At 35.5% G+C, this 18,194-nt stretch overlaps 1 protein-coding gene and 1 pseudogene across 2 annotated transcripts in view; one reads left to right on the forward strand and one right to left on the reverse strand.

Moving 5' to 3' along the window:
• Window positions 1–3,520: 3,520 nt before the first annotated feature.
• LOC141521122 (eukaryotic initiation factor 4A-I pseudogene) lies at window positions 3,521–4,787 on the forward strand (annotated as a pseudogene).
• A 1,123-nt stretch (window positions 4,788–5,910) lies between these two features.
• The window catches only part of HELLS (helicase, lymphoid specific), a 30,070-nt gene continuing 17,786 nt past the window's right edge, over window positions 5,911–18,194 (reverse strand). For both annotated transcript variants that reach the window (XM_074233332.1, XM_074233333.1), the window contains 11 exons: window positions 16,943–17,039; window positions 16,103–16,264; window positions 14,439–14,584; window positions 14,219–14,357; window positions 12,854–12,937; window positions 12,651–12,770; window positions 10,479–10,595; window positions 9,832–9,991; window positions 8,778–8,874; window positions 8,614–8,690; window positions 5,911–6,495 (listed from right to left, as the gene is read on the reverse strand). In XM_074233332.1, coding sequence (XP_074089433.1) covers window positions 6,401–6,495; window positions 8,614–8,690; window positions 8,778–8,874; window positions 9,832–9,991; window positions 10,479–10,595; window positions 12,651–12,770; window positions 12,854–12,937; window positions 14,219–14,357; window positions 14,439–14,584; window positions 16,103–16,264; window positions 16,943–17,039 — 1,294 coding nt within the window. In that variant the 3' untranslated portion in view covers window positions 5,911–6,400. The remainder of the gene's footprint in view (window positions 6,496–8,613; window positions 8,691–8,777; window positions 8,875–9,831; window positions 9,992–10,478; window positions 10,596–12,650; window positions 12,771–12,853; window positions 12,938–14,218; window positions 14,358–14,438; window positions 14,585–16,102; window positions 16,265–16,942; window positions 17,040–18,194) is intronic.

The following is an 18,194-nucleotide window of genomic DNA, read 5'->3' on the forward strand; positions in this document are numbered from 1 at the left end:
ATTGGTTTGTCTAGATGTGGCTCACCTGATGTGACTAGGTATCTCGAGTCTCCTCTGCCCACCTTCTCCAAAGGAGAGGCCTACTAGGAGGGGAGCAGGAGATGGGGCCTTAAGCCCAGCCACTGCTCTCCTCCAATATGGGGGTTCTAGGTTATCTATTCAACTCCCACCCCAGTATTGTGTCTACAGGAAAAGGAACTAGGATTAAGGGGAACCAGGAAAGGCTTCTTGTAAAGAGTGAGATGTTAAATGAGATTTGAAGGAAGTTAGAGGAAGTAGAGTTAAGGAAAGAGAATTCAAGACATGGGGATAAGCCAGCTAGATGAAAGAATGTCTTATTCAAGAATGAGAAAGGTCAGTGTCATTGGATCTGATTTCATGGTAGGATATATATGATCCAAGACTGGAAAAGTAGAATGGGAGCAGGTTACAAAGGTTTTGTTTTAATTTTTTTTGCAAGGCAAATAGTGTCAAGTGGCTTGCCCAAGGCCACAGTTAGGTAATTATTAAGTGTCTGAGACCTGATTTGAATTCAGGTACTCCTGACTCCAGGACCAGTGCTCTATCCACTGCGCCACCTAGCATCCCCTGACCTATTTATTCCTAATTGTGTACTATTCTTCCAATGATTTAGCCCTTCTATTAGATCCTGTTCTCTACTAAGTAAAACTCATCTATTCTAAAAACTTATTAACAGTCTGGTCTATATGAAGAATTCAAAGCCTGAACACACTTGTGCCAATTAGGCAAATTAAGTAGCAAGCAAGAACCAACAATATTCATGATTGCAATGAAAATGGAAACATACAGGGGGCGGAGCCAAGATGGCATCAGGAGAAGAGCCTCTTAGGTGTTCTCTTCAAAATATTTCAAAAATCTTAAAATTATGACTGTAACTAAATTTTCAAGACAGAACCTACAGAAAGATCCAGTGAAGATATTCTCCAGCCCAAGGTAACCTGGAAAATAGTGGGGAAACTCCACTCTAGGATATCAGGCCCTGCCAGAGTGAAGGAACTTCAGCCTACCTGAAACAGCTCTAGGACGCCTAGGAGCCATTGCTCGGAAGCAGCAGCAGTTTCCTGACCTGCACCCCAGGGATCACCAGGCACAACTTGGAGGATCAGCCTGAAGACCTCGCCCAGAACAAGCACAAAGCCCAGGCCCTCAGGGCAGTTGTTGAGGCACAGAGGCAGTGGTAGGGGCAGCCCAGATCCAGGAAATGGAAGCAGGCATCTCCAGGGAGATGCAACATGAGTGCCCAGCCCACCAAAGGTAAGGGAATGGAGGGAGACTGCTGAGGTCTGTCCTGTCCCCGGAACACAACTCTAGGGCTCTGACCATACTCAGATGCTGAGGGGCAGTCTAGGTTCCCCCATAGATCAATCAGGACCCCCCCCCCAGCCCTTTGGCAGAGGGGTGTGCTTGTCATTCACAGAGCAGGAGAACAGAGTCTCACACAGAGGTCCTTGTGGGGATATCCCAATTAAAACTCAAATGCTCAGGAAGCACCCCCAAAACCAGGCACAGGCTGGGGAAATGAGTAAATAATAAAAAGAGAGGAACACCATTGTGAAATACTTTGTCTATGATCCCAAGAAGGATCAAAATACTCAATCTGAAGATGAAAAAGTACAAGCTTCCGCATCTAAAGACTTCAAGAAAAATAAGGTTGGATGACAGAGCTCAAAAAAGATATTGAAAATCAAGTAAGGGAGATAGGGAGATAGAAGAAAAACTGGGAAAAGAAATGAGAGAGATGCAGGAAAAACATGAAAAAGAACTCAGCAGCTTAGTCAAGGAGATCCAAAAAAATGTTGAAGAAAATAACATGTTAAAAACCAGCATAGGTCAAATGGATAAAATAGTTCACAAAGTTATTGAGGAGAAGAATGCTTTAAAAAGCAGAATTGGCCAGATGGAAAAGGAGATAAGAAAGCTCTCTGAGGAAAACAAATCCTTCAGATGTAGAATGGAGCTAAAGGAAGCTGATGACTTTACGAGAAGTCAAGACACAATAGTTCAACACGAGGAATGAAAAATTAGAAGAAAATGTTAAACATCTCATTGAAAAAAAAACTGATCTGGGAAACAGATTCAGGAATGAGAATTTAAAAATTATTGGTATACCTGAAAGTCATGATCAGGAAAAGAGCCTTGATGTCATTTTTACAGAATTCCTACAGGAAAATTACCCTGATATCTTAGAAGCAGAGGGCAAAATATAAATTGAGAGCATTAAGCTACCCTGAAAAGAGATCAAAACAAAAATCCCAGGAATATTATAGCCAAGTTCCAGAACTCCCAAGTTTACTGTTAAAAAATATTACAAAAAAAAATTCACATATGGAGCTGCAGTCAGGATCACATAGGTTTTAGCAGCAACTACATTAAGGGCTCGTAGGGCTTGGAATATCATATTCCAGAAAGCAAGAGCTTGGAATGCAACTGAGAATAAATTACCCAGCAAAACTGAACATCCTCTTCCAGGGGAAAAGACAGACTTTCAATGAACCAGGGAAATTTCAAATGTTCCTGTTGAAACAGGACTCAAGTGAAGCACAGAGAGTGTAGACCAGAAGGGTAAATTATGAGGAATTTAATGATGATGAATTGCATGCATTCTTGCATAGAAAAATGGTATTGATAATATTCATATGAACCTTCCAATTTAATAGAGCAGGTAGTTTATATAGATGAAACACAGGAGAGAGCTGAATTTGAAGATATAAATTGTAAAAATGGAGTCAATGGCTAAAAGGTAAATGTACTGGGAGTAAGAAGAGAGGTGGAATAGGCTAAGATATTTCGTATAAAAAAATTTTTTTTGTAATAATATGGGAAGGGAGGAAGACGAGGGGGAAATGAAGGAACCTTCACTCTCATCAGAAATGGCTGAAACTGCATACACACACAATAGGGTACAGAAAAAGGAGAGAAGGGGAAGGGTGGATGTGGGTGATAGAGAAGGTAAATCATTCGAAAGAATAGTCAAATATAATACATTTTCTATTTTACTTCTTGCAAGGGGCAGGGATTGGGTGGCCTGTCAGGGAACAAGGGCCTGGGTGGTTTCTGGGTCTCAGGGGTGTTATGTGGGCTTGGGGCCTCTTGGCCCCAGGGCCAGTGCTCAGTCTGCTGCACCACTCAGCTACCCACAGCACATTTTGGAAGAGGGACAGAGTGAAAGGAGAGAGAAAATATAATAGATGGTAATGGGGAGGAATGGATGGAGGAAATTACAATCAGCAACTGCAACTGTAGAAAAATATGGAAGTAATTTCTGTGATGGACTTATCATAAAGAATGGGATCCACCCAAGACAGAGCTGATGATATCGGAACAGACTTTTTTTCCCCTCTCTTTTACTTTACTTCTCATGAGGTTCTATATTTTTTGGGGGGAGGGGCATTACATTTACTGTTAAATGAGAATATTTTAGTAATGTATAAAAAACATCACTTGCACAAAACATTTCACAGAAGCTCTGTGGTGGCAAAGAATTGGAAATTGAATTCCCAGGATCATGTCTGTGAGTCAGGATTCCCGATCCAGAGACAATGGCCCTGATGGAATGGACCCTGATGGTGTCATCGGGAGTAACTGGAATGAGATTGTGGATAGTTTTGATGATATGAACCTTCTCAGAATCACTTCTTCATGGTATATATGCCTATAGTTTTGAGAAGCCATCTGCTATTCAGCAATGTGCAAGTCTTCCTTGTATCAAGGGTTATGATGTGATTGCTCAAGCTGGGACCGGGAAGAGTGCTACCTTTGCCATTTCCATTTTGCAACAGATTGAACTGGACTTAAAGGCCACACAGGCCTTGGTTTTGGCACCCACTAGAGAGCTAGCTCAACAGATCCAAAAGGTAGTGATGGCACTTGGAGACTATATGGGGGCCTCATGCCATGCCTGCATTGAAGAACTGTTACAGCTGAGGTTCACAAATTGCAGATGGAAGCTCCCCATATCATTGTGGGCACCCCAGGCCGTGTCTTTGACATGCTTAACCAGCGATACTTATCTCCTAAATACATCAAGATGTTTGTTCTGGATGAAGCAGATGAAATGTTGAGTCGTGGGTTTAAGGACCAGATCTATATATTCCAGCTCAGTGACAATACTCAGGTGGTACTCCTGTCAGCCACCATGCCCTCAGATGTCCTGGAAGTGACCAAGAAGTTTATGAGGGATCCTATCAGGATTCTAGTAAAGGAGGAGTTGACATTGGAAGGCATTCATCAGGTTTTACATAAATGTGGAAAGAGAGGAGTGGAAGCTAAATACCTTGTGTGATCTATACGAAAAGCTATTACCCAAGCTGTTATCTTCATCAGTACCCGCCGAAAGGTGGATTGGCTGAGAAAATGCATGCCCATGACTTTACTATCTCTGCAATGCACGGAGACATGGACCAAAAAGAATGTGATGTAATCATGAGGGAGTTTCGCTCAGGTTCCAGTCGGGTGCTTATTACCACTGACCTATTGGCCAGAGGTATTGATGTTCAGCAAGTATCTTTGTTTATTAATTATGACCTTCCCACCAACTGGGAGAATTATATTCACAGAATTGGCCGTGGTGGACGCTTTGGTCGTAAAAGCGTAGCCATCAACATGGTGACAGAGGAAGACAAGAGGATTCTTCGAGACATCGAGACCTTCTATAACACCTCCATTGAGGAGATGCCTCTCAATGTGGCTGACCTCATCTGAGGGGCTTCCCCACCTGATTTCACCCAGGGCCCTGCACTCTGGGATGGGGGAGGGGGAGCTGAATGGGAGGGGGGGAATAAGGGACGGACACCTTTGTCATTTCTTTTTTTTTGACTTTGAATAAATGTCAATTTTTGAGGCAAAAAAAAAAAGAATTGGAAATTGGAAAATCAGTTGGGAAATGGCTTAACAAAATATGATATATGTAGGTGATGAAACACTATTGGAGGTCAGGAGATGGGAATTCAGGAAAGCCTGAAAAGATCTGTATGAATTGATGCTGAGCGAGATGAGCAGAACCAGAAGAATGCTGTACACTCCAAGAGCAATATGGGGGTGATGAACAACCTTAATGGACTTGCTCATTCCATTATTGCAACAATCTGGCACAATACTTTATTTTTCTTCCTTAAGGATATGATTTCTCTCTCATCACATTCAACTTAGATCAATGTATACCATCTGTGGAGGGTGGGGGAGGGAAGCAAGATTAGGGGGGAAAAAATAGTAAAAAAAAAAATTCAAAATAAAAAAATAGAAACACACACCCCTCCAAACCAAGTGTTGCATGATGACCAAGTCAAACTTGTTCCTCAAGAGATGAGAAAACAAACTACCCTCTCTTGTTGTGGAATATGTGTGTAGTGTTGGGCTGGGACATGTGAAGAGGAAGACACAATAGTATAGAACAGAGGTAAAAATAGCAGCCAGTAAATCATGTATGTCATTATGAATATGCAAAGCAACATAAAGACTTTAAAATGTAACCGTTTTTATTTTGCTAAATTTTTAAAAAAAACTTTTTGTAATTTTTTGTTTTTCTTAAATTTATTTTGCTAAATATTTTCTGCTTATATTTCAATCTGGGTCAGGTTGAAGTCAGGAGTTTTGTAGATTATGTGTGTTTGACACTTCTGGGGTTTGCTGGATAAGGAAAGGTGGAAGGGACATTCAGAAAGGAAGGCTATATAAAATCAAAAAACGTGAATAAAAGTTTTAAAATAAAACATTTTACAAAAACAATAGTTGAATATACATACTCAAGACCTGTTCTCACCAAAAACATAGACAATATCAGTCTATTAATTCTCTTCCTTAGCCAGAGAATTATGTAATTACATCATCATTACAATCAATATTTCATATGACCTATTCCTTTCTGAGAAAAGAGCTTGACTCTTAATCATCTCACAATAATGAACATTTATTTGGCAAAACATGTAGCAATGCAAACTACATTATACAATTTTTCTTATAAAACAAAATAAACCATATTCCCAATCTCCCCCTCCTTCCCAACCTATCCCCAACTCCATAAATGAAGCAAAATTATCTGTCAACTGGATTCCTGGGGGAGGTAAAAGGGGAAATGCAGGAAGACATGCAAAAACTTCCACAGGAAGACTGTATAAATCTGGCAGTGTTTAAGTATATATAACGGCCTTTATGAAGAACACTACTAGAACTCAAAAGTTACCTGAAAACCTGATCTAACATGTTTTTTATTTTGTTCTTACTAAAGCTCAGAAAGCTATCACCTATTAAACATGGCATTTTACCTGTTACACGTAACTGAAAACTAAAAAGTAGATATATTAACTGGATTTCAAAACCAACAGGTAAATCACTTTATGTGGAAAAAAAAGACTTGATTTGAGGCCATTCTTTACATCCCAATTCAGAACATACAATCAGCATCTGAATCTTCAGAATTTTCTAAAACCTTGAAAATTCCCACTTTCTCTTTAACTGGCACAGAGGCATTCATTTGATCTATAAAAGAAATATACAAATTAGTACTTTTTAAAATAAAGGTTATTTTCAAAATCAGGGGATATTATGCTTTTAAATGGATTTATAGTCTACTCAAAACTGTTAATATTCTATAATAAAACTGTCTATGGATTTAACAATCTTAAATTAACTTTCCAAGGTATTGCAAACTGAAAATACTGAAAGAAATCAGGTGTTCACAAGCAATGAGAAGTAATGCGTAGACTCATATGACTTCTTTTCTCTTTTCCCAGAATGGATAAAAACAAAAAAGGCATTCAGTTACTATACTAGTCTAGCCCCTATTTTCTCTCACTGCCTCTACTGAAGGAAGCAATGGGGCTTTTCTTCACCCCCAAACTCAAAGCAAGTGGCTCAAAAAGGGCTGTCAGGAATTACAGCCAAGAGTCTGAAAAAAAGTAGGCATACCAACAGTTAGCAAGAGGCAAAAAAAGACCATGAATGATACTACCATTTAGACTTGGATCTTAAGTGTAGCACAAAGAATTTTTAAATTTACAACCCAACTTTCCCAAGACCCCTATTCTGTGCCATCTTCTCCTAATCCTAAACCTATCAAACCTAAAAGCAAATGGAAGTCATTCATCCAACACAATGAAAATCCAGAGGCTAACAATTTTGCCAATTGACTCCAAGAGTTATCCCTTTTCTATACAACAAGCTCTAAAGGAAAATGTAAATTTACTGTTCAAATTTCAACAAAAATCTTTGCATAATTGGTAGACTGACATTTTAATTTAAATATTTCTGAAGTATGTTTCCAATTATGGCAACCATTAAAACCAAGTACTGAAATAAATTGAACTTAAAACCAAACCTTAGAATTGATATATCATATTACATACAAGATATTGTATATAAATATGCAGACACCACACACTAACTTTTTTACTTTTAGGGGTCCATGATCAAAATAAACTAGACTATTATTATCAGGGATGCTGAGGGGGAAGCATTTTTAAACTTTGTTAGTGTTCTAGGGTTAAGAGTGCCATGAGTTTGTAAGTGACAGGGAAGGTCAGAAATGAAATTGAAAACAATTTTTAAATAGGGCAGCAAAATTTATAAAGGTATAACTGAATTATGATACTAAAGCCTAAGATTGATATATATCTTGTCTCCCACAATACTTATTCCATAGTAAACATTTTAGTAAATGATAAACAGTATCATAGTATTTTAAACTAATAATCAGATTAATTTTAAAAACACAAGCTATTATATATAAATATGCAGACACTGCACTCTACTGTCCAAAACAACTGGTAAATATGAATAATAGAGGATTATGTTGTAGTACCAAGAGTTAACTTAATAAATAGTCAGCAGGGGCAGCTAGGTGGTGCAGTGGATAGAGCACCAGCCTTAGAGTCAGGAGTACATGAGTTCAAATCCAGCCTCAGACCCTTGATAATTACCTAGCTGTGTGGCCTTGGGCAAGCCACTTAACCCCATTGTCTTGCAAAAGCTAAAAAATAAAATAATAAAAAATAGCAATGGATGAAAAGCACAGCTTTGTTCCCTTTGGAATCATTATCTTGCTTTCACTTCCAATTAGTCCTGAGTTAAAGTAAAACTGATATAGTAGTTGAAATAAGGTCAGAAGTAGACAACTTATACCCAACACATTAGCTCACCATCTGTTTATTAATAAGGGATTGAATTAGAGTCCATCATCTATTAGAGCAAAAAGTGTTCAATGGCTATGCCAAAACTCACTACAGATGCACAGAATTACCTTCCAAAGGTAAACTATAGCCCAATTATGAGAAAAACAATTTACAGAATTCAAAAATATAAGCCACTCAATGGTGTACTGATCAAAAGTCAACTGCAAAGAGATGAGAAGCAACTTGATGGCATGTACACTACACTTAAGATCACAAGTCCTAGATCAGTTTTTGGATAATTGTTTAAATCTCAGTGACATGTCAAATGAGGAAGATGAGTTAGAGAATTTCTATAATTCCTTCCAAATTTAAATTTTTATTATTCAGAGGTATAGCAGAAGAGTAGCTACTGCCTCCAAACCCTTTTTTCCAGGTAAAAGAACTATTTTTACCCTTGAAAATCCATTGAAAGATGAAAAAAACTTACCAATTAGGTCACTTCGATCCAACAACAATTCTAAATCTTTATCACTGATAACTTTCTCCCTTGATCCTTTTACTTCCCTACAGAGAAAAATATAGTGTATATTTTCATACAAAAGAATGTAACTTTAAAGATTTTCTAACTGAAACTGAAAAAAAAAATCTTACCTTTCATAGTCTCTAGATTTCAATAATTCCATCAATTCCTGAGGATCCAAAAAGGTCTTAGACTGACTTAATCCAGATTTACCACCTTTGAAATGATCTAAAAACATTTAAAAGGTTAATATAAAAATGCATCTAATTTCTTTAAAGAGAACTTATGTATTATTGCTTACAAAAGGGGCCACTATATATGATATACATCATATAAACAGTTCAAAATAAAAATTTTGGCCAGGTTATGCTATATCAATGGACATAAAGACTAGCAATACAACAAAATGCCAATATTCATCAAATACTTACCTGCTAATGTTTTATGAACTCAATGTAATAAATATATACATACTATACATTTTACATAGACAGGATAAAAAGTAAAACTGGATTTCAGTGTAATTGAACTTTCAGTGAAAGGAATTATATACTAATTGCCAACAGCAGTGCTTTTCTAATATGGCTGTTTCCTCATACTTGAGTAATACATATGAACTGTCTGCTCTACCACCACAATTTAAACATCTCAATCTTACTTCAAACTACACATACAAACATTAACCCATTATTTGTTTTTCCAAACTCATTATCTAGACCAGAATTGTCAAATACTTGGCCTGCAACTCTCTTTTAGTGCTGTTCAAACCAGATTAAAATGTAATTAGGAAATATTTAACAAAATAAAAACATAACAGAACATAGATAATGTACTTAATATGTGGGTCTTCAAAGTCTACATGTGAACCTCAGGATTCTTCCATGTCTATTTGACTTTGACATTACAACTCAAGATCATCTTATTTCTAATAGTTTTATTACTCAAAAAAAACTGCAACACATTGTTACCTACATTAAAATGTAGGTAAATCTTGACACCCCTGTAATTTAGACACCACTAACACCCCCATGATTGCATATATTCCTACCTCAGCTCTGCTCTAAAAATCCAGTTAAGAGAAAATGAAAAGATCATTTTTAAAAAAGGCAAAGCACACCACAGCAGAATAACTTACTGGGGAAACTATTAGCAACATAAGAACTCTGATACAAAATTATAAATTACTTTTGTGGATGATGAGTTTTTCCAGCCTTCTCTTGGCAGCAGCTCTCTCCACAATTTTCTGGTCAACAGTATTTGCAGTCACAAGTCGATACACAACAACTGGTTTTGTTTGACCAATTCTGTGGCACCTGTCTTGGGCCTGAAGATCAGACTGAGGATTCTTGAAACAAAGATATTTCAATAGCAATTATAAACAATCAATATACACAGTCCTAGCAGAATCAAAAACTGAAGGAATAATAAATTTTAGACTAAAGTATCTGATTCTGCAGCTTTTTCTTTAGAGTAAGAAGCTCTGAAAATGTCACATTATCCAAAATTAAGACTATTTCAGTCTAATTTCTGCAAGTCAAAAAAAAAAGGTAGTATATATGACATGATCTATATTTCTGAAACGAATATTTTATTTTAAATAATTTAGTAAATGAAATCATTCCAAGCAAAGTCCTAATCTCCCTTCCTCCTTTACAGAGAGAAGGATCCTTGGGCATTGAATACTGTAGAGAACATCTGACTTGGGCTATTTCTTTGGGTAAGGATATCAATGTGCAGCTATAATTAGTAAATATAGTTGATATAAAATACTTCTACAAAAGTTTCTTTATTAAAATAACAGAAAAATCCAATCCCAGTACCACCCAACTTACCCAATCACTATCATATATGATAACGGTGTCTGCTGCAGTCAAATTAATACCAAGACCACCAGCACGAGTACTAACTAAAAAGAGGAATACTTCAGAATCTGTGTTGAACTTGTGCATCTAAAAGAAAAAAAAAAAAACTTGTCAAAGGAAACCAAAAACTAAAACTGTTCAAAGTATAGCATTTTCTCATCTGTCTTGATTAAGCCAACTAAACTGAAATAGACTACAACTTACTACAGTAATTCAAAGACCCACCACTGTCAGTATGGGTAGTCCCTCTATTACTGCGAATCACAATCCATTTATATTTTCATGAATTGCTATAGCTGTAAAAACCATCTTCAATGAAACCAACCTGGCAATGAATCTTTATTCTGAGGCCTGGACAATAATATATAAACTTAATTTGGCATCCATTTTTCTTTCAATTAATTAATCAATTTCTGTTCTTTTGCTTAGGTGATATACGTACCCTAGGGAAAAGCCATAGGAAGAAGGAGTATTCTACTTTTGGAGGGCACATCCACTGAAAGAAATTCAGCAGAAGAATGATCTCATACAAAACAGAATAAATTCCCAAGGGAGACTGATATTATTAGATCCAAATAACCAGGATTTTACTATACAGATTCCAAATGGTTATTTGAATTATCTCCACAAAATCATGCTGCTCTGCCTGCCTTACCCATCCATACCTAGAAAATATTCATAATGATGAAAACAGAAATTATACTTTCAGTGGGAAGAATGATGGAATTTTTTTGACGTCTGGTAGTTTCCTACTAAACCTTATTTGCATGCTAAAATATTCTTCTAATTATGGAGGTATAAAACTGCATTCATTTTTAAACTTTATTTTATTCTCTTGGTTACCAAATGCTACCAACTCTTTATCAGAAATGTGCCTTCTTCGTCATTGCCAATTTCAACAAATTACCAATCTCAGAAATGTCAAACACATGGCCTGAAAATTTTCAGAATCCGATTCAAATGGCAAGTATTTTGAAATTAAAAATGCAACAAAACATAAAATAATGTTAACATGGTTTTCTAAGTCAATATGCAACCCACAGGTATCCTTATGTATGGTTTAGTAGTCCTGTTTCTATTTGAGTTTGACACCCTTTCTGAGGAACTCCCTTTATGTAATCCATTCTTCACAAGATCATTAGATTACACTTACTCATATTCCTATTTCATATCACTCCTCTCCCAAACCCACTTACCACCAATATCTTCAGCAGCATATTTTCTATTAGATATCCCAATCATCTGGTGACACCCTACTTGTCTCAACTCTGTCACATCAACAGTGAATCCTCTGGATCTATCAGGTCTATTCTACTATTGTTCCCAAAACACAGCATGGTCTGCTACTGCCATCTTAATCAGGTTGTGCCCCTGACTGCAAGGTCATTCCTACTTTGTTTTATTTATTCAAGCCAAGAAGTGTAGCCCTTTAGCATACTACTACTACAATCTGGCATGTCTTCTTAATACAGTTTTCTATTTAAGACTCACCTACAAATACTAAGGTTATTTAATGTTTCATGAAAATACTATCAGGTAAACAATATTTCAGGGAGTCTGTTCCATAAAGTGTCACAAATGAGCAAAATACAGAAAATTATCTTTTGTTAAGATAAAAAATGTTATCACCCAATTAACACTGACTGGGATAATCTTAGAAAGAGTATGTCTTTGTATATATCATCAGTAGTAAAAGTGTATCAAGGGGCAGCTAGATGGCGCAATGGATAGAGCACCAGCCCTGGAGGACCTGATTTGAATTGCATCATTGCCTTAACCAAAGTATATCTTCACTTTAATAGACATGAAAAATGTCAGAGTGACTTAGTTATTAGAATAGTCATAGGAGGAAACAAAAATACCCACAGGAACAAAGCTTTTATTTTAAACTGTTACAGGTGTGGGAGAAGAAATATTGCAGTTTCATTTCTAAGATGATATCCCTTTGCTTGGAGCTAAATCTATCACAGGGCCTTTTTTTCTTCTCTTCCACACATAATTGCTTTCTCCAGTCACTTTTTTCTAGATTGGGGGGATAGTAGGAGGAGAAAAGGGGAGGCCTATCATACATCTAAACAATGAAGTTAAGTACAGGTAGAAAGAACATTTTCAAAAAGTGAATCATATAAACATGCCCCTTACATTTTCTTCTCTTTCTACATAAGACATGGATCCATCCAAACGGCTAAAGCTGTAATTTCTAAGATAGCAGTAGTCCATCAAAATGTCCAACATCATTGTCATTTGTGAAAAAAGCAGCACCTGAAAAGTACATATGACTGAGTGCTTGGCTGCTGAAATAAAAAATATATTGAACAAAATCACTTTTCAATTACACTTAATACCTTATGACCCCTTTTTTTGAGCTCTGGAAGCATCCGATCCAAAATCAAGAATTTTCCTGAACTTGTCACTAATTCTTCATTAATCTTAAAGGCAGGTTGAGAAGAATAAACATTAGTAACAAAATAAGCATCACAAAATAAATACATAAATTTAAAAATATAAAGTAGCTTGGCCCTGAATAAGAATTCTACAAACCAACCTCTCAATCTTATTTGCAGAAGTAGGAGATGCCAAACATGTCTCAGAGTGGGAGAGGCAGTTGATATCTTGGTTAACTTTGCTTTTCTTTCCCCTATCTCATTTATTTTTTTTTTAAATAAAGGAAGACTTGCTGGTTAGAGAACAGGGAAAGATATATTAAGAAATAAAAGTAAAAGAAATAATTTTTCTAAAAAAATGAAACCAATGCAAACAGCATTTTGTCAGAATAGAAAGGGATATCTGCATGGGGAAGATTTTCCCACCAAGAGTGGGAAATAATCTAGAAACAGATGTGGTTAGGGATTAATTAGGGCTCAATCTTTCTAAGCCTATTTCCTAACTCCTGGGTTTCAATAAAACTATGGTAGAGATGTTCATAAAGCACTACATAATTTTTTAAGTTCTACATAAATGTGCACAAAGGAAGTTTACTGCTACATTTTTACATCAATTGGTCATGCTGGCAAATTCCCAGAACAAACTTTAATGTACCTTTTATGAGTTGTAAAGCTCTCAAGCGTTACATAAACAGTGAGAAACAGACTTCAATAGCCAGAACATTCCTATGCGTCAGCAATAAGACAAATAAGTTAAATAAAGTAAAAAAACTAATAAATAAGCTGACTAAAGCAAACAAAAGTTAGTTTATATCTTTTTATCTAGTTGAATACTTACTAAAGTTGGTACCAGAAAGGTTCATTTTAGTTTAGCCCTGTTTTTTCAAAAGAAATAACTTCCAAGTTCAGAAAAAGTTCAGATTGTTGACATAGCTACACATAATAACATATTCAGCATTTAAGGTCCACATAAAACATAATGAATCGTACTCTTGACTTCCTGAGAATTAACCCCCTTAACAAGACTGTCAACATTAGAAAATTTTCCCAACAATATCTGCTTAAGAGAATGGACAAGTCTTCATGTGACAACTTATACAGCATAGTAGATGAGGGTCCAGAGTTAGGAAATATACTTTGCCAGGAGACCCTGGGCAAGTTATTCATGAAATTCTTATTATCTAAGCATTTAAATTAAGATACACATCTACATTAGTGAAAGTTCACCAAATCAATGAAATCAACAAAAAAAGTTAAAATGAGAAACATCAAAATCAAGAAGCTAGAGAAATCAAAATAGAAAATGCTATTAGCCACTTCACTTACCTGAAATTCTTGTGTGACAGGATCTAGAGGGTACTCAATGAGATAGGGGTGGTTACAACATTTGCGAAGAAGCATCATAATGTTTTGTAGCTTTAGGTTGACTTCTGATTCTATAGGAATACTCATTTCTACCACAGGTCTAGGAAAAAAGAGAGTCATGAACACACTGAAAACATTTAAAAGTACTCTTTGGTATAAAGATACTTCTTTAAATACACACCTTTGTGATTCCATCTCTGGTTGCATTTGACTGATCAATTTTTCTAACTCATCAGGCACATTATCATCATCAAATGTACTGTAATTAATCAATTTTCTGCTTCGTCGCTTTGGTCTTCCTGTGGGACTCAACTCAGTAGTTTCTATCTATAAGTTATCAAGAAATACTTGCATGAGAAAATATTTCTATTTTCCCCAAAAAATGTATTTTATATATATATATATATATATATTATATATGCTTCCCAAATCACAGGCCTCTTTGGAAAGAACACCCTCTCTTTACTATTTCTGTCTTCCAATCTCATTTAACATTCAATGAGTGCCTACTGATTAGATAGCACTAAATTATAAATGATTTATGGGCAAATTTCAAAGACTGTATCCTTCAGTGAATACATTTAATCCTGTTAAATATGGTGATTACATCCAAGAATAAAGAAATAAAATAGAAATGAACAGAGAATGGAAGCTAGATGAATTTCTGGTTCAATTGGACTTCCTAAAGAACTTAGGCCAATAGGCACTTGCAAAAATGAAACTCATTATTCAGGGACAGAAATAATTCAAATTCATATAGTATATTTAAAATTTGCAAAACACTTTACCTACATTAATTACTTCATTTACCCTACAGGAAACTTTGAATACAAGGACACTATTAACATATTCTGATGCTATTTTTGGCTATGGAATATGAAATTATCCTTAAGGAATCCTTAAACAAGTGCCATCCTAATTATGTAGTTAACTTCTCTAAACCTGTTTCTGCAATTATAAAATGATTACACCCAACCTAAATTTCAAGAGATATTCTTCTCTCAATAACTTTATGTATAGCTCTTTGGATGTGGGGGATAGGGAGTAGTGAAGAGTTTAAGAATATTTTGTATAATTAGCAATAGCTTGGAAATCTCTGGAAAGACCAGTAAATACAACACACTCAGTATGCTAAAGGAAAGAGAGAGCAAGGAAAAATAAGGGAATACAAGGAAAAATAAGGGAATACAATAGCTTCTATACCTCTCCTTATTGCATCCTCTCTACAGAAATAAAATTAATGGAGTAGGAAAAAAAAAATTTATCAGAGAACCTGGATTTCTATTCTGGCTGACAATTACTACCTAAATTGAGTAAGCTAGTAATTGAACTTCTCTGAGGCTATTTCTTTATCTGCAGGAGATGGGAAGTTGGTGGTAGAAGAAGATTGAGTTAGATGACCTCTAAGATCCTTTCTACCTCTGACTCTAAGATCTAAACCCCACTAACAGGTTCATGCTTCAAGCACAGAATTTGCTATACCCAGTTTCAGATTCATTAAAAACATATCTATCACACTACTTGTAACTACAAGTCTTCTATAATAGATATTAGACATCTTATAAGCAGCTGAGTGTCGCAATGGTTAGAACACCAGGCCCGGGGTCTTCCTGGAAGACTTCAGTTCAAATCCAGCTTCAGATTACTTACTAAGCTCTTTGACCCTGGACAAGTCACTTTACCTTCCTTGCCTCAGTTTCCTCATCTGTAAAATGAGCTGGAGAAGGAAATGGCAAACTACTCCAGTACTTTTGCTAAGAAATCCCCAAATGGGGTCCACAAAGAGTCAGACATGAATAAAACAACAAAAACAAAAGCAAGTATAAATTCCACTTCTACAAATACCTTACTGCATCCAAACATTTTTGAAATTGTACGGTTCACAATTGCTGTATAGAAGGTCTCTTGTTTCTTTGAAAGAGGTGCATATACTACCACTTCTCGTTTAGGAGGAACCTCAAGTGCAACATCAGATTTTAGTCTTCTCAATAAGAAAGGGGTTAGAATCTAGAAAAATCACAAAAGAGTAAGCAAATAAAATGAAGCAGTTCCCCCTTTTTCTTTATCCCCAGAATTTCTAATCTTCTCATACCACTCCAGGTCAGACAAACCTCTTTCCTAGTCTTTCAACTATTAGCACTTACTGACAATTAACTTTTTCTTAGTAATTATATACATAACACTATCTCCCAACCTGCAATTCATCTTTTTGTGCTGCATTCATAGCAATCTTTCTGCACCTGGTTATTTCAAATCTCTGTTGGAAATCTTTAGCAGTTGTTCACTGCTTCCTAAATTAAAATTCCTCTGCTTGGTATTGAAGCATCTCTAAAATTTAGCCCAATCCTATTTTTCAAACTTTTTATCAATCTCCTTTTACACATACACTTCACTATATTCTTTCCAAAAGAACAATTCAATGAATATTCACTTCCTCCCAAATCCCTAAAATATACACCATATCTCCTCACACCTTCATGAATTTTCTTGGGTTGTTCCCTAGAATGCCTTTCCTTTCTCAGATTCACTCAATGAGCTTCAAAGTTCCAATTCAAAGGTCATTCACTCAGGAAGCCACAACATTCACCTATCTACCTTGTCCCTATCAGATCTTCTAAAATTATAGAGCTACAGAACAGCAATTTAAAACAGTAAAGGTATATTTAACAAGAAAAGAATGAAAACCTGATGAAGCATATGTAAAACATTCTGTTCCCTTTCTTTAGCAACAATGTCCTCAGCAATTTCAGTAAGACTATTTATGTCAAACCAGGATTCAAAGCTAGAAGGAGGAAAAAAAAAAATCTTAAATTACTCAGTCCATTAAATAAATAATTAACATGTCAAACTAAAAACTGTTTCTCTATGTAACTTGTGCAAATGCTTTTTTGTAAAATGAAATATATAAATATAGTAAAATCACAAGGTTAACTACCAGGCGAAAGAATTTTTTTCAAAAAACAAGATAATCTACTAAAGAGGTTTCTAGGTTCAATAACAATGGAAAAGATTTTAAAATATATTCTAGTTATTCCTTAAACAATTTACATTTAATTAATTAAAATGAGTTAAGTAAATACAGTAATATTATATAGGTGTATCTTACAAAAACAAAAATCTTTAACTTTCAAAAGAGAAAATTATGGAGTGCTTTGCTTCTTTCAAAAAAGAGAAAAAACAAAAACTCACTAAGTATTTACATAACAAGCTACTTAAAATATAATTTAATTTATAGAAATACCTATACATCCCAAACATGCTAGCTATATTTTTTATTACTAGATTATCAGTGAAGAGGTTGAGTACCCAGGTTTTGAAAAATACAGTCTTTGTTTTACCTACCACCAAGTTGGAGAAATATTATTAAATCACATTATGTAGACAATTTAATCTGAATGCTTTTTGAAGTTAATTAGGACATAGACATTTACAGTCACACTCCAAAATCATGTAGGCTTCATAATGTTTATTATACTTGATGGACAGCTTTATAGATAATTCACTAATATTTTATCCACTAGATTAATAACATGACTCCCTAATATTAACTTCCCTTGGTCAAAATGTTCTTTATGGCATATCACCCTGAATTCAATCAAATTTGCCTGACACATTTTGGATTTGGATTTTCATGGTCTAAGAACAGAATGCAATTTTCTCATGGAAAAAGCTCAAGAGTAAAGAGGCCAGGATACTTAATACTGGTAATGCCACTAACCCTCTGAACAAAAGTAAGTCACTTAATGTTTTTTCTTCTCTCAAACAAGGGATACTACCATTACCCTGTATCAGTCCTAAAGAGTAACAAGATCATGAATTTTAAAGTCTGAAAGACCTAGATTTCAATCCTACCTCAAATACCAGCTATTTGTTCAGGGTTAAGACATTTAACCTTTGTCAAACTAAGTTTTCCAAGTTCTAAAGTAAGAGAAATGAC

Source organism: Macrotis lagotis, chromosome 4, assembly GCF_037893015.1.
Source record: "Macrotis lagotis isolate mMagLag1 chromosome 4, bilby.v1.9.chrom.fasta, whole genome shotgun sequence".
Taxonomy (NCBI): domain Eukaryota; kingdom Metazoa; phylum Chordata; class Mammalia; order Peramelemorphia; family Peramelidae; genus Macrotis; species Macrotis lagotis.